This window comes from Onychomys torridus, chromosome 1, assembly GCF_903995425.1.
Source record: "Onychomys torridus chromosome 1, mOncTor1.1, whole genome shotgun sequence".
Taxonomy (NCBI): Eukaryota; Metazoa; Chordata; class Mammalia; order Rodentia; family Cricetidae; genus Onychomys; species Onychomys torridus.
In genome coordinates this window covers 66,450,704-66,476,251 of record NC_050443.1, presented here as the reverse complement: position 1 = coordinate 66,476,251, position 25,548 = coordinate 66,450,704, and the positions used below count along the sequence as shown (strand labels likewise).

The following is a 25,548-nucleotide window of genomic DNA, read 5'->3' as shown; positions in this document are numbered from 1 at the left end:
ATGATAAAAGATAAGTTAGATATAAAACTTTAGACTCACAAATATAAGATAGATAGGATATCTTCTTTAATATTGTAACTGTAATTCTTGCTTGATAATTGTTTTGTTATATGTAATTGTACTATGTAAAAGTTAAAACCTTCCTAAAAAAAAAAAAAAAAGAAGAAAAGGGGAAGTGCTGTGGATATCGCTCTGTATAAATAAAGTTCTGATTGGCCAGTGGCCAGGCAGGAAGTATAGGCGGGACAAGAGAGAAGAGAATTCTGGGAGGTGGAAGGCTGGGGCAGAGAGACACCGCCAGCTGCCACTATGACAAGATGTAAGGTACTGGTAAGCCACGAGCCATGTGGCAAAGTATAGATAAATAGAAATGGGTTAATTTAAGATAGAAGAAGTAGATAACAAGAAGCCTGCCACAGCCATACAGTTTCTAAACAATGTAAGTTTTCGTATGTTTACTTGGTTGGTTCTGAGCGTCTATGGGCCTGGCGGGTGAGAGAGATTTGTCCTGACTGTGGGTCAGGCAGGAAAACTCCCAACTACACCTTGTTTTCTTGATGTTCTTCATCACCTCTGCTCTTAAATTTTTTCTGCCTCTGCTTCTAGAGGATTTCCTGATTCTTGAAGGAAGGGATGTGATGTAGACATCCATTTTAGGACTGAATGTTCTAAGGCCTCTCAATCTCTGCACAATTTCCCATTGTGGGTCTTTGTTTTAGTTCCCACGAAAAAAGCTTCTCTGATAATGTCTGAGCAAGGCACTAATTTATGAGTACAGCAGAATGCCATTAGGAGTCATTTTATTGCTACTTTCCTTTAGCAGAAAGGTAGTATTTGGTTTTGCTCTAATACCCTGGCCTATTCAATTTCAGGTTCTTGGCCACAGGGGCAGCGTCAGGAATGGGTTCCAATTTATTGAGTGGACTTTAAATCCAGATATTGGTTTGTTTCTCCCATAAGCTCTTTGCCTCTAATTCACTAGCGCAACTTGCAGCAGGTCATTCATTACGTTAGATTGAATGGTTTGTATAATTGTATTATTGTTTACCTTTCTCCATTTAGAGAACCTTTCTGTACCATGAACACTTATCTGTAAGAGTGAAGGCTCTATAGTCCCCAACTCAACTTCTCCATGTTCAGTGAGTTCTGTAGATGTTGTTTTCAGCAATAGGGCCTTACCATAAGGCCTTATTATTTTTGTTTGTGGAGAGCAACTAATAGCCAGAACAATAGCCTAGGATGTATGGAGGTCCCCATGGGACACTTTGGCTATCAACTCAATTAGATGTAATCCATTCCAAACACTGATGATGAAAGATGTCTACTTGGAACTTTGTCTGCACCAATATTAGGTGATTCCATTTAGATTTCTTTCATTCCATATGTATTTTAGGAATCTTGTACAGTGTTATGTTGACACATGGCCCCTCAAATGGCCCTTAAGTGTAGCTGTCCCACCCCATATTCCCTCTTTCACCTCTTTTCTTGGGTCAATAACTAGCAGTGGAGGTGCTCCTTAAAGCACTTTTCTGTTTGGCATTTTTAGAAGAGTTATTCTAGGCCATTAGGTGACTTCATACTCTCATAAACTTGTACGTGAGTTTCAGTTTCTCCATTTTTTTTTTTTTTTTGGCACCTGGAATTTTACTGCTTCTAGAATATATGAAAGAATGTGTTTAATCTCATTTGCAGAAATCCATTTGAAAAAGGCTACTTTTAGTGATAAATATACTCTTTTTCTCAGAATACGCTTATAGGCGTGAGTTGACAGAAGCTGTTGGACTTCCAAGTATTCCTGTCCATCCGATTGGATATGATGATGCACAGAAACTCCTACAGTAAGTTTGCCAGAAAAAAAAGATGTCTGTTTTGATATTTAATTCTAGAGAATTTTCAAATGTTTTATTTTAATCTTCAAACTTTAGAAATCTATCCTCAGTGAGGAATGCAATCTACAATGATTTTACAATTTTAAATAATTCTGATTCTGAATTTATTTTGTGTTTGGCTATCCAATAAGTGAGGGCCATGAAAATTATCATTCTGGATTTCCAGCTGAAGGATGAATCATGGATAATTCCTGGAACCATGATGTTGGGAGGCCCATCTCCCTGTTTGTGACACTGTCCTCAAGCAGGCAGTGGCCAATTGTGTCAAGGATGATAAGATAGACTTCTCTGGGAAACATAGTACTCATTAGATGGCAGGCTGTTAATTAATGACTACTGATAGCCTTGCCCATATAAATGTCATACTGACATTCCATCATTCTTTCCTTCTCTTCCCTCCCTTTATCCTTTACCTTATGTCAGAATGGCATTGAGTCTGTGGACACTTTCCCAACCTTCTCTAGCTTCCTATTCTGTTCTCTCCATAGCCTTTTCTTGATATATCTCTTATTTATCCATCTTTTCATTCTTATTTTTAAAATTTCTATCTCTTTGAGGAACAGAATAACAATGTAAGAGCCACTAATGTTTAGTTTTTAATCTGTTTTTCTGCTCCATTTATGATTTCATTCTTGAGCTTTTCTCTGTTCCTGTCCTACTCTCTTCTAGCTGCTTGCCCTTCATGGTTCACTTCCCTGTGGAAGAAAGAGAAAGGAATTTCTTGGAAAGTAAAGTTCATAGAATAGAAGCATCTTGTTAATAATTCTGGCTAAGGTTCATACATCTTGGAACTACAAGGGTACTCCATTGTGCATGACTTCAAAGAATTTTTAATTGTTTCATTATCACATCTGTGAGAAAGCATTTCATGACCTAATGTAAGGCCACCAGTTTCATAAGTGAGGATCCATTTATCTAGAAATTGGAGCTATGTGTCCCTGTTTAAGAGCAGATCATTTTTAGGTTTCTACTGTTAGCTGTGCCATTAGGTAAAGATTAAGTATGTCATACAACATTTACAAGCACCATGGACTCTGCATTTAAATAAATGTGTCGACAAATAAAGTCTAAACATTTATATTAAAGAGGAATATGATTACAAGATTATTTGTGATAGTGGAAGAATTCAAAGGAGGAAAAACTTCAGCCCCTTCAAGCATGTCATTTTTTATGATACTGTACAAAGCAATAAACTACAGAATAATAGTGGGCAAGAATATTTAATAACATGGAATATGTTTGTGATATGTTAAGTTAAAAAGCAGATTTTTCAAAAAATATATTAAATTATTCCAGTTATAGAACCTATTAAAATGAGCCAATATTTTCTTTGTATTAGAAAGAGAACACATGGAATTTCATAGAATTAGATATAAGATTTATTTAGTCATGTCTACTAATTCTTTGGTCTGGATAGAAAGATAAATATTAGTTGTGTCCTAACTGAGGTAGGATAATTATTTTATTGAAAAATTATAAATGCTCTCTATCTCAAATTGCATCTAGCTTCTAAATAGTCTGTTTTGTGCATGAGGTTTCTTGTTTTGTATTACTGAGCTGTTAAAACACATGAAGGTACTGTAGCTTGTTTCACCATTCACTAGTTGAAGGACAACTGGAGCTGTTTCTTGTTATTTTTGTTATGAAAGAAAACACTACGGTAACTGTGTATGAATTTCTTGTCACTATACTCTTCATTTCTCTCGTGTACTGTTTTGAGTCACATAAACATAACAGATTTACTTTTATAAGAACCTGCTAATAGTGAAGCAGGAGCTGCCTTTGACTCCTTTACCTATTTTTGGGACCCTTTCCCTCCTACTGTGTTGCTTGTCCAGCCTTACTATGAGGGGAAGTGCCTTGTCTCACTGTTACTTGATATGCCATGTTTGGTTGATATCCCTGGGAGGTGTACACTCTTCTGAAGGGAAATGGAGGAGTGAATCTAAGGAAGAGGGGTGATGGGGGGTTAGGGACTGGTAGGAGAGCCATAAGGGGAGAAACTTCAGTTGGGATGTAATATATGAGAGAAGAATAATTAAAGAATAAATAAAATAAAGAAAAAAATAAACTAATACACAAAAGAGATTTTTATTACAATGTGGCTCACCAATATATGAATAACATACACATACTTTTTCCATGCTTTTATGAAAGCACATCTTATATAGTGATTATCTAAAAGTACCTGTTCACTTTGTATTTTCTTTGTATAATACTAGTTTCATGAGTTTTTAAAAATCATCTTTTCTTATGATTTCTTTATGGAGTCAGGGTTGTATTTTCTATACAAGATAAATTTGTCAATGTTTCTCTATTGATTTCTTTGAGGAATACCTGGAGAATTGGTGTTTAGCTTTTAAAGAAAAGCCATAGGAAATAGTAAAGCCAATTAATTGTCCTTCTGAAAAGTGTTTATGCCTATTTACCCCCTTTACTTGTGGTCTGATCATGTTTTCTCTTCTTTAGCCAGTTTTGGGAATGTGCAATATTTTTAGGAATTTATTCAATTCATGAAGGTTGAATAATTTATTAGTATATAGTTCTTTACTATGTTCATTGGTAAGTCTCTGCATTTCTGTAAAGCCAGTTGTTGCATCTCTTCTTGTGTTCCTGAGATTAGTAATTAAGGTCACCTGCACCATTAAAGTCTTCAGTGTGGTTTGTCTGTTGACCTTCTGAGAAACTATGCTGTCACTGCTTTTCATCTTTTTGTGTCCATTTAACTTATTCTTTATTGTTGCATAGTTTTGTTTGAAAGGATATTTTAAAATATTAATTAAATTTTTTAATTTTTTGTAGTTTCCTACATTTATATAATAAATTTTATTCATTTCCTTTCCCCTCATTTAGCTTCCTCCAAGTACCAGTTCAAACACCTCTCAACAATTCCCCTCCAACTACCATGCCTTCTTTTTTTGTGTGTTCCACTGAGTTGAATATGAATGACTTGTCCAAGTTATTTATTTATTATTTATTTTTTTTTTATTAATTTATTTTTAGTTATTTAGTAATATTAAGACAGCTTATCCGTGGCTACATCACTGAAGAAAATGTCATGCCATCCCTCACCCAGGTGAAATATGATTACTTATTTAAATACATATGTTCACAAATATGTCTTTTCCTCTATATATGTCTCTAGTGTTTCCATCTATTGTTTATTGCAGAAATATTTTTTGTTGGGGTTGAATTAATGTATGATTTCAGCCTTTTATGTTTATTCAGACTTTTGTTACAGCATAATATGTGGCCTTTATTAAGAAAATATTCTTTTTTTTTTTTTTTTTTTTTTTGAGACAGGGTTTCTCTGTGTAGCTTTTTGCCTTTCCCGGAACTCGCTTTGTAGACCAGGCTGGCCTCAAAAGAGGGAACATCCAAATTAAAAAAAATCAGAAATGAAAAGGGGCACATAATAACAGACAATGAGGAAATCCAGAGAACCATCAGGTCATACTTCAAAAACATCTACTCCACAAAACTGGAAAATCTAAAAGAAATGGATAATTTTCTGGATAGAAAATCCAGCTACTCTGAAGCTGATAGTAGAGAAAGTAGGAAGTACTCTTGAATGCATTGGCACCAGAGATCACTCTCTAAATATAACACCAGTAGCACAGACACTGAGAGAAACAATCAATCAATGGGACCTGCTGAAACTGAGAAGCTTTTGTAGAGCAAAGGACATGGTCATCAAGACAAACAACAGCCTACAGAATGGGAAAAGGTCTTCACCAACCCCACATCTGACAGAGGGCTGATATCCAGAATATATAAAGAACTCAAGAAATTAGACATCAAAATGCCCAACAGTCCAATTAAGAAATGGGCTATAGAACTAAACAGAGAATTCTCCACAGAGGAAGTTCAAATCAAAATGCCCAAAAGTCCAATTAAGAAATGGGCTATAGAACTAAACAGAGAATTCTCCACAGAGGAAGTTCAAATGGCTGAAAGACATTTAAGGAATTGCTCAACATCTCTAATTATCCGGGAAATGCAAATCAAAATGACTCTGAGATACCACCTTACACCTGTCAGAATGGCTAAGATAAAATACACTGAAGACAGCTTATGCTGGTGAGGATGTGGAACAAGGGGAACTCTCCTCCACTGCTGGTGGGAATGCAAGCTTGTACAGCCACTTTGGAAATCAATATGGCATTTCCTTAGAAAATTGGGAATCCATCTCCCCCAAGACCCAGCTGTAGCACTCTTGGGCATATACCCAAGGAATGCTTAGTCATATCACAAGGGCATTTGCTCAGCTATGTTCATATCAGCTTTGTTTGTAATAGCCAGAACCTGGAAACAACCTAGATGCCCTTCAACTGAAGAACGGATAAAGAAAATATGGTACAAATACACAATGGAGTACTACTCAGCAGAGAAAAACAATGACATCATGAGGTTTTCAGGCAAATGGATCTAGAAAAAATCATCCTGAGTGAGGTAACCCAGACTCAGAAGGACAAACATGGTATGTACTCACTCATAGGAGGATACTAGATGTAAAACAAAGATGACTAGACTGCTACACAACTCCAGGGAGGCTACCTAGAAAACAGGACCCTAGGAAAGACCCAAGGATCACCCAATGACAGAGAAATGGATGAGATCTACATGAACAACCTGGACGACAGTGGGAGTAATGAAGGGCAAGATATGTGGGAAAGTAAGCTTAGGGGAGCAGGAGATCCCAGCTGGACCAAGAACAGAAAGGGAGAACGAGGAATAACAACAGACCATGATAAATGAAGACCACATGAGAACAGGAATAGGCAGAGTGCTGGAGATGTCCCCAAAAATCCACAATGATACATCCTCTGTAGACTGCTGGCAATGGTCGAGAGAAAGCCTGATCTAACCTAGTCTGGTGATCAGTTGGCTAAACACCCTAACTGTCGTGTTGGAACTCTCGTCCAATAACTGATGGAAGTGGATGCAGAGGTCCTCAGCCAGTCCCCAGGTGGAGCTCCAGGTGTCCAACTGTCGAGAAAGAGGAGGGTCTGCAAGAGCATAAATTGTTGAATCCAAGATTGCAAAAAGCACAGGGACAAATAGCCAAATGAATGGAAGTACATGAATTATGAACCAAAGGCTGTGGAGCCCCCAGCTAGATCAGGCCCTCTAGATAAATGAGACAATTGAATAGCTTGATCTGCTTGGGAGGCACCCAGTCTGTGGGAGCAGGATCTGTCCTTAGTGCATGAGCTGGCTGTTTGAAACCTTGGGCCTATGCAGGGTCACTTTGCTCAGTCTGTAAGGAGGTGAGGGGACCTGTCTGTCCTGAATCCACCAGCTTTAAATGAATCCCCAGGGGTGCCTTGATCCTGGAGGAGATGGGAATGGAGGGGAGGGGCTGGGGGGAAGGTGCGGGTGGGGGCGGGAGGGGGGAGGACAGGGGAACCCATGGCTGATGCATAAAATTTAAAACACATAGTAATAAAGAAATAAAAAAAAAAGAAAGAAAATATTCTCATTGTACTCGAGAAGAATACGAAGTTGGTCTGGGTTGAGCAGAATGTTCAGGAAAATCTGCTTGGCATTTCAGGTGTTACAATATCAGTGGCTTCAATTCTAAATATAGACTCAAAACAAAACCAGACCACAATGAAAACTCACCATATCACTCCCTTTTTTGTTAGACACCTAGCTGGTTCATTTTCTTATGATTACTTTTTAGAATGACTCATAGAAATTCCCAACATTAGTAGTATTTAGTAGATAATGGAAACCACATTTCTGGATCTTCCCAGAAGTAAAGATCTACTCATTTGCAAGCTCCCCCCTCAAAACACAACAATAGTCCTATATTGCAGCCACACCATCTACCATCCCTTCCTCTTGGTCTATGCTCCTTACCTGGATTCCTCTTCACACTTTGCCATTTACCTTCATCTTTTCTTGTTATTTATTTAAAAATGAGGAAGTAAAGCCTCATTTAGAAATGTGTTCCTCATCCCATTGGCTAAATTAACCACTTCTTTGTACATGGTGTATAGCAGCAGAAGTTTCTATAATATAATGTTGATAGTGTTCTGTTTTGTATTGTTGTTGGGTTTATGTTTTTCTTCTGAGAGACTTAAACTCTTAGGTGGAAAGATCATATTTCACGTATATTTGTCTTATTGAGTAGAACAGAGCACATTTATCACAGTAAACAATAAATTCTTGGCAAATGATGAGGTCAAAATTAATGAGTTTTATTATACTGCTTTTAAAAATTAAGACTATTTATATGTATTTCTCTAGTATATAACATTTGCCCAATCCTAACATATTTTCAAAATGAATTAATATTGTCTTTTAATATTTAAGTTTTTAATTTTCCCAGAGGGTTTTGTTATCTAAAGGAGGAAGTAGTGTATTTATCAGTAACATTTGTTTACTAAAAGTTCTATTCATGCTTGTGTTTCTTTGATCATTGTTAGACTTTTATATAACTGTTTTGTTCTAATGATTTGCTGTCTGTGTAATTACTAGTTTGTGTGTTCTTCATGGTACAGGCTGAGACTGAGGAGTATAGTCACTACCTTTCTTATGTTTCTCTTCTGTATCTATACATGCCTATATGCATGTGCATAGACTTACTTGTACATGCTATTTATAATGAAGTTTCTTTTTAACCATTTCTTCTCCAAAAGCTCTATTAACATATACTTGGCAAAATATTCTATTCACAATAAAATATGGATATAATTTCACTCATGTACTATAATATTTTGTATCTTGAATACTCTGATACTCTGTTATTTTGAATATGGATTATACTTTCTAGCAATGTAGATATAGCTTTTCATACCTCATGTCTTGTCGTTATTTAATTTTGTGTGTGTGTGTGTGTGTGTGTGTGTGTGTGTGTGTGTGTTGTGTGTCTGTGATTTATGCTTGTATGTACATATTGTTGGTATGTGGATATGCTTTCCTGTACATTAAGTTATGGAACCCAGATGTCAGTGTTATGTATCTACCTCTATGGATCCCCAGGTTTTTTTGTTTCGAGTCAAGCTTTCTCCCTAACCTGAAACTCAAATATTTGACAAGACTGACTGGCCATCATGCTCCAGGACTCACCTGTCTCCCTATCCCACATTACCTGGGATACCAACATGTCATGTCATCTCACTTAGCTTTCATAGCATCTCTGGAGGTCAAAATACACATTCTTATGTTTATCTAGCAAATATTTACCAACTAAGGATTTCCCCAGCACACTGAATGCTTTGTAGTGAAAAATAAGTTAAATACATTTTATAGTACTTTTTCTGAAATTCTGTCTATTAGCCAAACTAACTGATGAGATAGGGAAAAAAGAGAGGGCATATTTATTCATTCATAAAGCTTTAAAAACAGATTATACTTTTAAATATTTCTAGGAAGAGATAATCTTAATCATTATTGTTTTTTATTGACTGGGAAATTCATGCATCCAAATACTGTGTTTTAGTGACCCCCTCCATCCTCTACCTTCCAGGTCCTCCCCCATCCCACCACTACTATCCCCTCAAAACTTCAAGTGCACTTTTATTTATTTTTATTCTTTAAATGCCCAGAATTCATTTAGGGCTCTCAGTATGTGCATAGATTTTATAAGCATACTTAGCATCTCTGGAGTCACATTGCTAAAGAATACAGACTCTACCTCTCCCAGCAACAATCAATTGCAATAGTTACTGAGCTAAGAATAGGTCACTTTTGCCCCCTCACAACTTCACACTATGATTCCCTCTGATTTGATCTTGTGTATGGCCAGTTCCTCAATATAGCTGCCAAATTATGTGCAGAGATTTTTTTATTTTATTTGTAAGATTTTTAAACTTTATGTGTACTTTATGTTGTTTTACTTGCATGTATGTATATGCGCCATTCACATGCCTGGTTTTCACGGAGGTCAGTAGAAGGCATCAGATCTTTTAGAACTGGACTTAGAGATGTTTGTGAACTAACATGTGGGTGATGGAAACAAAATTAAGGCTCTCCAGACCCCTCCATCCAGGCTGAGCAAAGTGTCCCCACATAAGCCCCTCTACCAGGTTGAGCTCAATCCCCAGGGGAGTTTTTGCCCTGGAGGAGATGGGAATGGGGGGTAGGGGCTAGGGGAAGGTGGGGGTGGGGTCGGGAGGGGGGAGGACAGGGTAACCCATGGCTGATATGTAAAATTAAAAGACAAATATCCATATCAAAAACAAAATTTGAAAAAAAAGAAATATAATGTGCACAAAGAATCATTTCAAACAAAAAAAAAATGAAGGCTCTCTGCAAGAACAAGTTCTCTGAACCAATGAGCTATCTCTCCATTTCTCAGAGTTGTATTTTTTCCTATTGGAACAAAATTTTTCAAACAGTATATTCCGATCATGATTTTCCATCCCTATTCTCCAAGGTCCTCTCCAACACCCTACCGATTCAATTCCATGCCTTCTTTCACTATTTTTTTTGAAAACAGGCCAAAAAAAAAAAAAGAGAATAAAACAAAGAAAAGAAACAAACAACAAACAAAAAGAAAAAGCGCAAGAAACACATAGTTTACCTTTGCATAATTAGTAACACAATTTTTGGGTTCTTGTAAATAATTAGAATATCAACTATACCTCTTTACCACCATAACTTTGGCCATTGCTATGAATTCACTTTTGTCCTCACATTCCTCATGTGCAAAGTAGAACTGATAGTGGACACTGCCTTACAGGGGTTGCAGAAAGGGTTAATGGCTATTATATGCAAAGCACTTTGCTCTGTTCTTCATTCATAGAAACTATTATAAGAAGATACTCCAGACAATAGACTACCTGGTATTTAATCTTGATATTTTAAGGTTTATCCAACTAATATATTTTTTAATGTTCAACAGACACATGGGTGGCCCAGCACCTCCTGACAGCAGCTGGAAGGGAGGGCTCAAAGTTCCTTACAATGTGGGACCTGGCTTTGCTGGAAACTTTTCAACACAGTTAAGTTATTATTATAATCCTATTTACACCAAAGGCTTTAAAAGGAGACACTTAGGAAAATGAAAAATGTGTGAAGTCTAGTAAGTATCAAGAAGTAAAACTAGGAGTTGAAGTAGACAATGATTTCTTATCATTAAAATTAGCAAATGTTACTTTCCCTCTGTGTACAACTAGAAATCTTTTAAAATAATGATGACAAAGTTAAGAAGTGTGGGTATTAAATATGTAACCATTATTCTCAAATAATGTGTACTTTGTTTTTGAATTAGAAAAGTCAAGCTTCACATACACTCCTACAGTAAAGTGACAAGAATCTATAATGTCATTGGCACCCTCAAAGGAGCTGTAGAACCAGGTAAATGGAGCATTTGTTTGGAAATTACTGGTGAATCAAATGTCATGTACCACTGCTACTCTTGGTGCAGAATAAACTAAGAATTCAAGTTGCTTTCCTAATGAAGCACAACCAAACACAAAACAAGACTTTGTAGGTATTGTATATCATAATATGTGCTGCAAGAAAAGAACCATGGAAGTCTGAGGATAGATGAGAGTGATAAGCTGAACTATTTGTTGAAAAATAATTTATACAATATACTCTAATCACATTTCCCCTCTCTCCTTTATTACCAGTTTCTCCATCTTCCTTCCATACAACTCCAAGCCTTCTTTCTTCCTAGCTTTAGAAAACAACAAGCAAGCAAACAAAACAAACAAAACAAAATAAACAGAGTAAAAAAAGAAAACAAAGAACAAGCAAGAGCAGTACTTACACACATATACAGTAGACACATATACACACACACACACCATTAAAACATAACACAACATCATAAAGTATAATATATAAGGAAACCATCAGAAAAGTTTAAAAAATGCCCTAACAAAGCAATATGAGACAAAACTATCACAAAGTACCAAGGAGTTTGTTTTCTGTTGGCCAATTTCTGCCAGGCATGGGGCCTCCCTTAAGTGTGGTTTGTAAACATTGTGAGACTCAGTTAAAGAATTATACATTTTTCTTTGGTTATAATTCTTCCTCTAGACTTTATTGTATTATTTCTTTAAGTTCTTTAAAATTTATGTTTGGTTTCTTAGGATTTAGTTGATTATCATTATATTTAGCATAAATAGTACAATTAGGTTGAATATATTTCTTACAAATGTATTGCTTGTTTGTTTTTCTGAGACAAGATCTTAGAGTAGATAGAGTAGGCTAGCTTTGTACTCAATTTTATGTTATCACCTTCCCAAGTGCTGAAATGGTCACTATATGTTGTACTGTGCTATGGATAAACATTTGCTCTTTCTTAAGGACCAAGAGTTGTTTTTTTTTTTTATTTAAATAAGGTTTATAAGTACTAAGCTGCATATACATATGGATACACACACACACAAGCTGTTATTGGATCTTATTAGATGATTACTTTGTGCAGGGACTGTGACAAACTTTGGAATTGAGGATTTTAACACAAAAAAAATAGGAACTTGGGGATCATGTTTAAAAGAAGAATTTGACATTTAAGAATGATAAATATCTAATCAAATATGGAAAGATTGGCCCCAAAACATTGAGCCCAATCAGTTCCTCTTTCGATAATAGAAAGAAAATACCATAGAAGAACATTTATTGATTGGGACACAGGATATGACTAGAAAATAGAGAGCTGTATTCTCTCTGAAAATGATGGACCAAAGTGGCAACAGATATTACAGAATTGTGAGGAGGTAAACAGAGAAAATTTCCTATTTTCCTGTTATCCATATTACCGCAATAATATACTGAATTAATTTTTAAATCACATTCATATCCTCACCAGATAGATAAAACCAAAACTGAAATCTGAGCAACTAACCTATGTGCCTTAGGAACTTTGATATTTTTACTTTGAGTTGTGAATGATTTTGAGTCATTTGCAATTTTCTTTGTTTGTGACCTTTGCTCTGCTGATGTGTAGACAGATATGTCATTCTTGGAGGTCACCGAGATGCCTGGGTTTTTGGTGGAATTGACCCTCAGAGTGGAGCAGCTGTTGTTCATGAAATTGTGAGGAGCTTTGGAACGCTGAAGAAAGAAGGTAAGAGAAACAGCTTGGGGAAAAAACAAATTCTGGAAATTTCAGTTTAATGTTTGGAAAAGTAAGTATGGAAATATTATTTCAGGGGCTGTGAAGTAGCTCCATATTAGAGCACAATCCTTGTGTGTGCTGGAAGCCCTCTTCTTGATCTGCAGTACAGAATAGAAAACCACATAAATGAATATGAGCTTAACATAGTAAATAAATGAATGATATCAGTGCAAACATTAATGTTGGTTGATTATATTTTATTATTTTTAAATTAGTTTGTAAAACACTTTTTATATATTATTTGACAATCTGAAGTAAATCAGATTTACAGGATATTTGTTGCTTTGTCAAGATTTTCCTAGCCAAGAGTTTCCTAGACATAGAAACAGAAGGAAAATTGCCAAATACTTTTCATAAGGCCACAGTCATCCTAATACCAAAACCACACTAACACTCAACAAAGAAAGAGAATTACAGAACAATTTCACTCATGAACACTGATACAAAAATACTCAATAAAATACAAACCAAATCTAAGCACACATCAAAAATGATTATCCACCATGATCAAATAGGCCTCATCCTAGAGATTCAGGGTGGTTCAACATGAAAGTCTCTTAGTGCATTCCACCATATAAATAATCTGAAAGAAAAAACACACATGATCATCTCATTAGATACTGAAAAGTCTTTGACAAAAATCTCACACCCCTTCATAATAAAAGTCTTGGAGAGATCAGGGATACAATAAACATACCTAAACAATAAAACCAATATGCTGAAAGTCAAACAGCCAACATTAAATTACATGGAGAGAAACTTAAAGCAATTCCACTAAAATCAGACAAAAGACAAGGCTGTCCACTCTCTCCATATCTATTCAATATACTCATGAAGTTCTGGATAGATCAATACGACAACTAAAGGAGATTAAGGGGATACAAATTAGAAAGAAAGAAATCAAAGTACCATTATTTAAAGATGCTATGACAATATACATAAGTGGCCCCCAAAATTCTACCAGGAAACTCCTATAGCTGACAAATACCTTTAGTGAAATGTTTGGATATATTATTAACTCAAAAAATCAGTAGCTTTTTTTTTACATACAAATGATAAATGGACTAAGAAAGAAATCAGGTAAACAAAACTCTTTACAATAGCAACAAATAATATAAATTATCTTGGAGTAATTTTAACCAAGCAACTGAATGATCTGTATGACAAGAACTCCAGACCTTTGAAGAAGGAAATTGGAAAAGATAACAGAAGATGAAAAGACCTCCCAGGCGCATGGATTGGTAGTATTAACATATTAATAATGGCCATCTTACTGAAATCAATCTACAGATTCAACATGACCCCCATAAAAATTCCAATACAACTTTTTTTAAACCACCCCTGATTTCAAACTCTAATGTGGAGCTATAGTAATAAAAACTACATTTTACTGGCATAAAAACAGACAGGTGTGTCAAAGGAATGAATCAAAGATCCACCAGTAAATGCACACACCTATGGATAGCTGATCTTTAACAAAGAAGCTAAAATTATACAATGGAAAAAAAGCATCTTCAACAAATGGTGCTTGTCTAACCGAATGGTGCCATGTAGAAGAATGCAAATAGATCCATATCTTTGATCCTTCACAAAACTCAATACCAAGTGGATCAAAGACTTCAAAACAAACCCAGGTACACTGAACCTGATCAATGAGAAAGTGGGGAATACCCTTGAAGGTGTTGGTACAGGAGACAATTTCCTGAAGGGAATACAAAAAACACAGCCACTAATACTGACAATTAGTAAATGGGACATAATGTAACTGAAAAGCTTCTGTAAGGAAAACAGAAACTATAATAGGACAAAATACCAGCCTTACATCTGACAGAGGACTGATTTCCAAAATATATAAAGAATTCAAGAAACTAGACATGAAAAAGCTAAATAATCAATTACAAAATGGAATACAGACCTAATCAGAGAATTCTCAGAAGAATATCAAAACACTTAAAGAAATGTTCAACATCCTTAGCTAGTAAAGAAATGGAAGTCAAAATGACTCTGTCAGAATGGCTAAGATAAAAAACACAAGAGACAGCTGCTTATGCTGGCAAGGATATGGAGCAAGAAGATCACTTCTCCATTGCTGGAGAATTGCACAGCCACTTTGGAAATCAATAATGCACTTTCCCAAAAAATTTAATCTGTGTACCTCAAGACTAAGCTAGACCACTCTTGGGCATATGCCCCAAGGATGCTCAATCATACCACAAAGACACTTGCTCAACTATGTTTATGGCAGCTTTATTTGTAGAGTTAGAACCCGGAAACAACTTAGATGTCACTCAAATGACTTGATGAAGAAAGTGTGATACATTTACACAATGGAGTACTACTCAGCTGTTAAGAGCAATGGCATTATAGAATTTGAAGGCAAATGGATGGAACTAGAAAAAAATCACCCTGAGTGAGGTAACCCAGACCCAGAAAGACAAACATGATATGTACTCACTTACAAATAGATAATAGCCTTAAAGCAAGGGATAACTATGATACAATCTATAGACCCAGGAAATCTGGGTAATAAGAAGGACCCTCAGATCTCCCTGGGAAGGAGAAATAGAAGAGATTTCTTGGAGGGACTGGGGACAAATAAACATCATGGATCATATTGGAGTGTGGATGGAATGGGACAGTTTTGAAAGGGATGTGTGGAAAGGGGGGTGCATTTTAGGGTTCCAACAATAACCTGGGGCAAGAGAAATTCCCAGGAATCTCCAAGGATACTCCAGATAATATTCATAGCAATAGTGGATACATATCCTGAACTGGCCATCTCCTGTAACTAGGTGAGACTTCCACTAGATTGGGATACCAACTCAGCCACACAACCGTCAATATACAACCTGTCCTGCCTATGGGATATGCTGGGACAAGGGTGGTACAGAGACTGTGGGAATGACCAACCAGTTATTTGTCCAGTCTGAGACCCAGTCTATGAGAATGAGCCCACCTCTGACACTGCCCGGAGTGCCAGAGCCCAGAGGCTGGATGGTTCAGAGACCTAGGAGTGAACTAAACGTGACTGGTGAAAAAATGATGCCTAATGATATTCTACTACACTCACAGATTTGTGCCTACCCCAACTTTCATCAGAGTTGTTTCATTTAGTTACTGATGGAAATAGATGCAGAGACTCACAGCCAAATGTTAAGCTGAGCTCAGGAATCCCACTGAAGGGAGGGAGGGAGGATTACAGGAGGCAGAGCAGTCAAGGACCTTACAAGAGGATCTACAGAATAAATTAACCCTGGGTTCACAGGAGCTCAGAGTCTGAACCAAAAACCAGGGAACCCATATGGGATTTATCTATACCCTCTACATATATAGGACAGTTGTGTAGCTTTGCCTTCTTGTTAGACTCCTAACAGCAAGTTCAGGGGCTGTCTCTAACTATTTGATTGGCTTTTGAGAACCTAGTCTTTATACTGGATTGCCTTGCCCAGGCTTAATACAAGGGGATGTGATTAGTCTTTCTACAACTTTTTAATATCCATGGGAGGCCTGCCCTATTCTGAACAGAAACAGAGGAGGAGTGGATTTGGAGGTGTGGCAGAGCTGAGGTGAGGAGAAGGGAATGAGAGTAGATATAGGGGAAACTGAGGTCAGGATGTAAAACAAATAAATTTACAAATAAAAAGGAAAAAAGTAAATATGTGAATACAAGCTAAATAATTTCAATAAATTAGTAACAATAGCAGTGCAAACAATGTTGGTTACTTTTTTATTATTTTTAATTAGTTTATAAAATATTTATATATTATCTGACAATCTGAAATAAGTCACTTGGTTATATTTGCTCTGTCAAGAATTTCCTGGTCAAAGAACTAAGAGAGATAATCCTTTGCTACTCTATCTACCATAACACCTCAGGTCACCTGTGCTATGTAACTCAAGAGAAAAAGGATCTAACTAGAAAATTTTTTATGGTTCTTCCAAGTGGCCCTCTGTCCTAAACTAGATGTCCACATCATCTTATTCCCATTCATACACTTACCACCATCAAGTAAGTCTTTAGAATCTTCAAGTGACATATTAAAATTTAAGCAAAATGAGGTATTTGTGTTTTTTTTTTGCAGAAGTGTTTTTTAATTAAGAAATATTTTGTGTGTCCTTTAGAGTTTATTTTAATCCATTCTTTGTGGATTTCCTAAAATGTGTGTGTGTTTTTTAAATCATTATCACTCTTCCCCAATACTTCCCCTCTCACCCACATTTGTTCCATATTTTTTTAACCTATCAAGACACATTTGTGCTGCCTAAATATTCTTGGATGTGTAGCCTTCTCTTGGAGCATGGTCCACTTAGTAGGAAGAACATTTTTAGATCAAACTTTCCAACCCTCTCCCAGAAGCTATCAATTGCCACTGGCTCCAAGGTTTAGGGTGCAGTTTTCTGCACAGATCCCATCTTTCTGTTGGGATATGGTCTGGCTTGGTAGTTTTATAATCATTACATATAGAGATCCAAACATTTATTCTCTTAACAGATTCATCAAGCAAGCTAACTGGGTTCTGCAAAATGTATGCCATATGTGTGTATATGTATACGCTTATTTATTATGTGTGTGCACATGCATGCATGCATACCACAGAGCGTGTGGAAATCAGAAGACAGCTTGTAGACGTCTGTTTTTTCTCTCTGTGTGGATTACAGGCATCAAACTCATAATGTCAGGCTTGGCAGCAAGCACATTTACCAGCAGAACTGTCTTGCAGTTCTTAACTATTAATCAACAATAAGAAAGCATGTTTAGTTTGGGTGCTATATTCTGAGAAACTGTTTACATATGTCATCTATTTTGATGCCACATCAACCATGGAGACATTTTTTTTCATATTCTGTTCCCATTTTATATATATTAGCCTAGGGTTTTATAGGTAATGTGTGACAGAGGTCGAAGACTGGATTTGGTACATTGAAAACTCCTGTTGACTCTGTTGAAAATAAAAGGTACACCATTTACATTTTAACAAACACAATTTGGGAGATGAGTGTTTACACAGTTCATGAACTTGGTTGTGTTTACCTCATAACAAAAGATTTCATGATTTCACAAGAAAATTTCTATAGTGAATACAAACCTGCATTGTCATAACTAAAAGATGTGCTCAAAGAATGAATGGTTAGGGAATTTAATAATACTATAACACATTGGACAATAAGAAAACATTGGATTCAACAGTTATAAGGAAAACATGCTTGATAAATACACCAAAATATTTATCAGAATTACAAGAACCTGATATCATTTACTAAATGCTTCATAAACAGTATTCCATTTAATGCTCCTGACAATCAAAAGGTGTCCCTTCTTTGCTCTGCTATTCTGGTTTTGAGATGAAGACATAAAGGCTTAGTTAGTATTGCACAATCTTACTTACATCTAGGATGTGAGAAAATCAGGGTTTAGAGCTATTATCTTTTTCATTTCCAAGGGCAGTGTTTATTAACCTCGAAATCATAAACTCCACCTATCAAATTGCATGGCTTTCAATAGCAGTAGATGTTGCTATCTCAAAATAAGCCTTTGATAACAAATTTTACATGATAGTAGAGAAAAATCACAGAATCAGATGGGCTTGAGGTATGGATGATGTTACTGCAGAACAACTTGGCAGGATTCTACATAGTCTCCCACAGTTCTGTCTACCTCTGCAGCTTTGGCTGTACCTGTGGCTTCTCCCTTTGTCAGGCATCTGTAGATCACTATGGTTTTCTACTTATGGATAATTGTAAAACATTTGGAATATCTCATGACATCCTGTGGATTTCTTTCTCTACATTCTTTTTGCCATTAAATTATACTATTTGATTTTTAGCTGAATCCACTTTTTAAACACACAAAAAGAAATTGTATAAGTAAGGATGTGATCCATATTCCTACTTTCTAAGTGGAAAACCCCCCAGCATTTCAGGTTTTCCCATCTTGTAGACTTCTCCATGTCTTGGGTGTATGATATACTTTGCCAGCATTTTTGTGTTATCCACATGTATTTTAGGATGGAGGCCTAGAAGAACGATTCTGTTTGCAAGTTGGGATGCAGAAGAATTTGGTCTTCTTGGTTCTACTGAGTGGGCAGAGGTAGGTTGACAATTTGCTTCCATAGAAATGACAAAGAAGTTGGGACATTTTGTGTGTGTGTGTGTGTGTGTGTGTGTGTGTGTGTGTGTGTGTGTGTGAAGGTTGGAGAAATAACAAATGATTCCAGTTAGGAAATGATTAGATTTTTTCTGAAACATCTCTGTTGTGTGCTCAACCTTTTGATATTTCAATATAATGTCCTGCAGACAAAATTCATTCTGAATGATCACACAATTCTTAAGAGTCACCAAATGACAATCTTTTCATAATGTTTACCATTTTGTGTTGGAGTGCATTGATACCTATACTTGACTGCGTATTGCTCATAGGACAGGTTGGACATGCCTAATTATTCCAAAGGATAGCCTCATTGCTCAAAAATCTACAAGAGGACAAGAAGATCACTCAGCTGATAAAGGCACTTGCTGCCAAGCTGATGATTTGAGTCCAATTCTTGGGACCCAGATGGTGGGAGGAGAGAGCTGACAGCTGCAATCTTATCTTCCTACCATCACATATGTCTTATGGCATGGATGTTTCTATAGCATGTACACAAACACTACATCAATCAATAAGAGTATAATAATTTTTTAAAACTCAGCAAAAATTATCTTATTTTAAGAATTCAGTTTTATTTGAATTTTGAGAAACATCTAATGTCAATTTTGAAACTAATTTATCTTTATGTTTTGACAATGCAGTACAGTAAATAAATCAGTGTACTGGACACTAAGTACAAAAAAATGAACATGGAAGTCTCTAATGGGTTTCTTCCACACCACCAAGAACAGCTTCAGGTGCTAGTCACAATAAGCCCTCAGTTTTTTAGTAAGGCCTGATTTACATTTATCTTCTTATTCCCTCTCTATTAAGTATGGCAGACAGTGAGACAGAGTATTTACTAGGATCCCTAAATAATAGCTCCATCAGAATTTATTATTGGCTTGAAGTGACAGAGCAGTAAATACATGCAGCAGTGATATCTTTTCCGTCAGCTTCCTCTTGTTGCTTGAATGCTCATGTGACTCTTGTTAAACAGAAGCATTACAGGTTTCTTTGAAAACCTGCTGAATTCCTGTTGTTCAAGGTCAAGTTTTTCTCCACAAAAAAGTTTTATCCTTGTGCCAGGCAAAACGATGAACATTTCAGGAAATAGTTTGCATCTATGGAATTGTTATTGTTATTATTGGTTTTTTGTTTGTTTGTTTTTTGGTTTTCAATCTTGTTATTTAGCCTAGGATGCCCTGGAACTCCCACAATCCTCCTGTCTCAACCCCTGAACCATTACATTGTGATCATATAGTCTTTTATCATTCAGAGTTGCATAGACTTTCCTTATTTTCTTCCTTTCAATCAAAATTCTCAGGAAATGCAATGTTTTAGAGACCCCAAATGTCTTAGGAGAGCTTTGCTACACTACTTAAAGTTCTAAAAGTGTGCAATCAGTCAAATTACCAGTAGGTGGCAAAATACTACAAGAGAAATTGTCTTCATGGTCAGATTTCCTTTGTAAATTTCCTATCCACTAAATGGAAAACCTCTCATTCCTTGGGATTCCCAGAAATGACCTCTGCTTAAATAATGGCAGTATTTTTTAAAGTACATTTCTACTGAAAAGACTCCTAAATTGATAGTTACTGAGAACAATTGTGAGGGACGGTTGTGCATGTTCAAAACCCCAACTGCCTTCTTATCTATAGTGTGTGTTCATGTAGTTTAGAAACTGTTGCTCTTGTTTCTCCCTGGCATCCACTGTAGAACTTCCTCAAACCAACTTTCTTTTGATACTTTTACATGTCAAACTTATGGAACACATGATTCCCCCTTCATTCAAACATCTATATTCAAAAAAGGCAGATGGGTCTTAGGTCAGAGGTAATTATATAACGCTTATAGTTTTTCTTTTATTTATTTGTTTGTTTTTAATATCTTATTATAGGAACATTCCAGACTCCTCCAAGAACGTGGTGTGGCTTATATTAATGCTGATTCTTCCATAGAAGGTGAATATTGTTGGCCTTAATAAAGAACATATTATTACTCTGGAGGTAACAATTTAGTAGAAGAATTGTATTCTAGTAGAGAATTAACATGGGGTTAGAATATATGTGGCTGTTTATACACCACTTCCCTTGATTCAGGGCCAACTGCATGAGTGACTTCTTCATCTTCATTTCTGAGTACCATTGTTTCAAAGTTTTGCCTTCTTGGTGCAGGTCAGTTCCCCTTCCTCCTCTCAGTTAATGGGCAATGGAAGTACCTTTCAGACAGACTGCCATCTCCTTCCTTTGTGACTTTAAAGTGTGTGTGGTGTGTATGTGTGTGTGTTTGAATCTGTTTACTTTTTAAATTAATTGGTGTTTGCAAACTCCATGATATCTGACATGCATACAGTGACTATTCAAAATCCCCAGTGTGATTATCATTCTTTCCTTACATAAATCATATGTTCTACCAGCTAGAGTTTTAGCACAGTGACAAAGAGTTTACCTAGCATGCCCCATGTCCTGCATTTATTTTCTTACATTACAAAAATGCAAGTACAAATATGATCATTACTCCAAATAAGTATTTGTTATCTTTTTTGTTTTTGTTTTTGTTTTTGATTTTTGAGATTCTCTGTGTAGCTTTGTGCCTTTCCTGGATCTTGCTCTGTAGACCAGGCTGGCCTCTAACTCACAAAGATCCACCTGGCTCTGCCGCCCAAGTGCTAGGATTAAAGGCATGCGCCACCACTGCCCGGTGATGTTGTTATCTTTATTGATAGATTCAAACACTTGTCTGGTATTTTAGTACATCACTGGCTTTAGATAACTATGTCATATGTGAAACTGGATCATAATTTTTTAGGATCAATAACAAGTACACAAAAGTACAGTAAGATTGAGATACCACATATCTCATTTTATATTGCATTTTTTGGTTTGATGTTTATTTCTTAAGAGGTAAAATTAACCACATATTTGTGAATTTATGTTAAAATGCAATCATATACGTATAACAAAATGTCTTTTATTTTCAATGATTTTGTTAATAACAGAGTTTATGAAATTAAAAGTAATACATGAACAACTCTTAATGTCCTCTCCAAAAGAATTGTCATCATCAAATCCTGTTTCAGTCTCCTGAGTGTTGGATTTGCAAGCCTGCACTATTCAGCCATCAGTAACATGGATTCTTATTTTGAGAATAAAAGATATATAATATTCCTGGGAGGAATCTCATGCTATGGACACATATGTATAGGCTTTTCTCTAACAGTCCATTTGGAGGAAAGCAAGTGTTTCTGCCATGTGGGTTCTCAGACTATTTAGCTAACACATATACCAGAAGTGATTTAGATGTTGTTTTAATCACTTTCCATCTAGGTGGTATACAATGTAACCATCATGTGATGTAGGCACTTATATTACCACAAGTGTACAAAGAGGAAGCTGTGACTCAGAGAATTCTAATAACTTCCCACAGGTCACCTGGTAGGGAAAGGTTGAGCTCAGAGCCATCCTGAATATTATGCTTTTTATCTCCTGTTAGTTCTTACAGGACATGGGTATTATGTTACAGATAAACGGTTCTAGATCCACCTTTTCACTCAGAAAACATTATATAAAGCTTCCATATATGTATTGGGGTTCACCCCTGACCTGTTGAACAGTTCTTGAAGAGGAGAGTGAGGAATTGAGAAATACTAGATAGGAAAAAAATATAGACGTAGATGAAGAGAAAGATAGAGACACACAGGATAGCTTTGGGAGGGCTCTGGGTCTATACCCAGTTGCCTTGTGTTTTTCCTAGTGGGCTTTTTATACAATAGCAAGGAGAGAGGAAAAAGACCTCATTCATGCTTTCAAGATCAAGGTACAAAGTACAAACAAGTGTAGACCCATTTTAAATTCTCTACACACTGTGTAACCATGCCTTATGGCAAAGCATCTTGTAATTAGGCCTTAAAGCATAAGATACCTGGTAACCACACCTTTGACCAAAACATCCTATTATGCAGCCTTATGGGGCAAGGCAAACTCTGACTCTCTGACTTTGAGTCAAAAGGGAAACAAATCAAAGTTGGAATCTTTGGGCTCCCATAACATATGCTGAACATAATTGAGTTACTACACTTATAATGCAACAATCACAACAAATCCCTTAACAAAAAACAAGTGACAAAAATAAAACAATAGAAGCACTTCTGTGGTATATTCAATAGAACAGTTTCAGTTCTGCAGCTGATATTGCAGCAAGTATTTTTTATGTATATTCACTTTTCTATATGAAGTTTGAAGTGAATGGAGAGCTGCAAATATAATTCTTTGGTCCTAAGAATAGAGCATTTAAATTGTAGTAAATGCCTTCAAACCATCTTCCTTCAGCACTCTCATATAAATGCAAGTATTTATCAAAAATTACATTTCTTTTTTTGTTGTTTTGTTTTTTGAGACAGGGTTTCTCTGTGTAGCTTTGTGCCTTTCCTGGAACTCACTTAGTAGACTAGGCTGGCCTCTAACTCACAGAGATCTGCCTGGCTCTGCCTCTTGAGTGCTGGGATTAAAGGCATGCACCACTACCACCCGGCTACATTTATATTTATATATCTATTCTTCTATATTCTTCTTGTGTAGAGTGGGATGCAAAGATTTGGACAGATAGCCTACAATTTAGCTCTCTTCCCAACCTCAGAACTAGTTTCAGCTTTGTTAGTGCCAAAGACATCGGATTTTTACAATAAGATGGAGAACATTAGAGAGTTTTCATTACTTGCATGTTTAAAGGTATTTTCTGTATAGAGTTTAGCAACAATCTCTGAATAAATAATAACAGATACAAAACAAATAAACCATTCTATCCCTTCTGTTTCAGGAAACTACACTCTAAGAGTCGATTGCACACCACTGATGCACAGCTTAGTGTACAACTTAACAAAAGAGGTAAAGAGAAAGACATACCATCTTAGGAATGCTGCAAATGATCCTTTCTTGGTGTGCAATTATTATATTACACACTGATATTTTTTATAGCCAACTTTATTTCTCTGAACTGTCACAGTTAACCAACTCTTTCTCCAGATACTAATTCACATCTCTCTAACCTCTGTGAGGAAGCCTTTAGGCTGCATTCTGCCTACCATTCCCAGTTTGATAATAAGTAAACACACCTTTCAAAGTAGCCATTAGAGTCACACAGTTGCTTAAACTAATGTTCAATTCCTATACTATAACTGCTTTACACACCTTTATGGTGAAATCAATTAACTCTGAATGTAGGAAAAACAATGTCTTATGTGAAAATGCAGAGTCATTTTGGGACAAAGACTAGATGATGCCTTGTAGATGTCTTCTTATCTTTTGCCTTGTACTCCAACCTGTGGGCCCATCAAGAAGGCTGAAATGCCTTCTAGCTCTCTTAGCAGCAACAGATACTCAAGGTGATTGAGAGGTGGCACCAACACTTCTATGTGAAAGGTTTTTAAAGTAAGGGTCTTGATAGGTAGTATAGAAATCTGGACTTGAGCTCCAGATCTTCCTGTCTCAGCCCCCAGAATGATGGAATTATAGGAGTGTACCATCATTCCAGCTGCATGACAGATTTTTGAGACTGACCTGGAATGTACCACAAAAATCACTTTTGGGGGACAGCATTTGCAGTTATTTACAAAGGTTTGTTTGATAAACTGATAATTTAATACAGTATTATATCTTTAAATGTGTGCTTCATCAGAAAATGGAGGTTGAATTTGTGTGAGTGAAACAATTTTTTCTTTATTCATATTTTATATTTGAAGATGCTGATATATCTTCTTATTCTCTTCCCATGCTAGAAAAACCTAATTTGTGTCTGTATAATTATTTATAGATACATTTGTTTGTTTTAGTATATAGTACAGTGACTTCTACATTTTTGTATAAAAAATTTAACTAGTGTAGGTGATTAATAATTTTTTGAATTGACCTTTTTGAGAACTAGTACTCTTGACAGTTATTAAGTATGAATTAAAATAGTGTATAATTCCACTGAACTTAAATAGCTTTGAAACCTTAATTATGCTTAGATTATCAAACATTTCTTATACAACTTGATGCATTCTAATTCTAAAATTCAATAATAGGTTAAGCGTTCAGTCTTTTAAGTTTTGTTGTTTGTTTTTTGCTTTTGTTTTTGTTTTTTTTTGAGACAAGCATTCTCTGTGTGGTTTTGATGCTTGTCCTGGATCTCGCTTTGTAGACCAAGCTGGCCTTCAACTCACAGAAATCCACCTGGCTCTGCCTCCAGAGTGCTGGGATAAAGACATGCTCCACCACCACCCAGCCTCTCTTTAGGCATATCACCACTGCCTTCCTTCTTTTTTAAGTTTTATACCTAAACAAAAAAAAACAAACAAAACCAGTTAATAATTTTCAAGTCCAGTGTTTAGCACAATTCTATCATGCAATCAATTAAAAATGGCATTAATTACATTGCATTTTGTTATGTTATTTAATGACTTCATTACA

At 36.0% G+C, this 25,548-nt stretch overlaps 1 protein-coding gene across 3 annotated transcripts in view; it reads left to right on the top strand.

Moving 5' to 3' along the window:
* Window positions 1-25,548, top strand: part of Folh1b (folate hydrolase 1B) — a 59,846-nt gene that overhangs the window by 23,943 nt on the left and 10,355 nt on the right. For all 3 annotated transcript variants that reach the window (XM_036186051.1, XM_036186060.1, XM_036186068.1), the window contains 7 exons: window positions 1,745-1,838; window positions 10,744-10,842; window positions 11,113-11,198; window positions 12,802-12,921; window positions 18,978-19,060; window positions 21,000-21,063; window positions 23,918-23,985. In XM_036186051.1, the coding sequence (XP_036041944.1) occupies window positions 1,745-1,838; window positions 10,744-10,842; window positions 11,113-11,198; window positions 12,802-12,921; window positions 18,978-19,060; window positions 21,000-21,063; window positions 23,918-23,985 (614 nt within the window). The remainder of the gene's footprint in view (window positions 1-1,744; window positions 1,839-10,743; window positions 10,843-11,112; window positions 11,199-12,801; window positions 12,922-18,977; window positions 19,061-20,999; window positions 21,064-23,917; window positions 23,986-25,548) is intronic.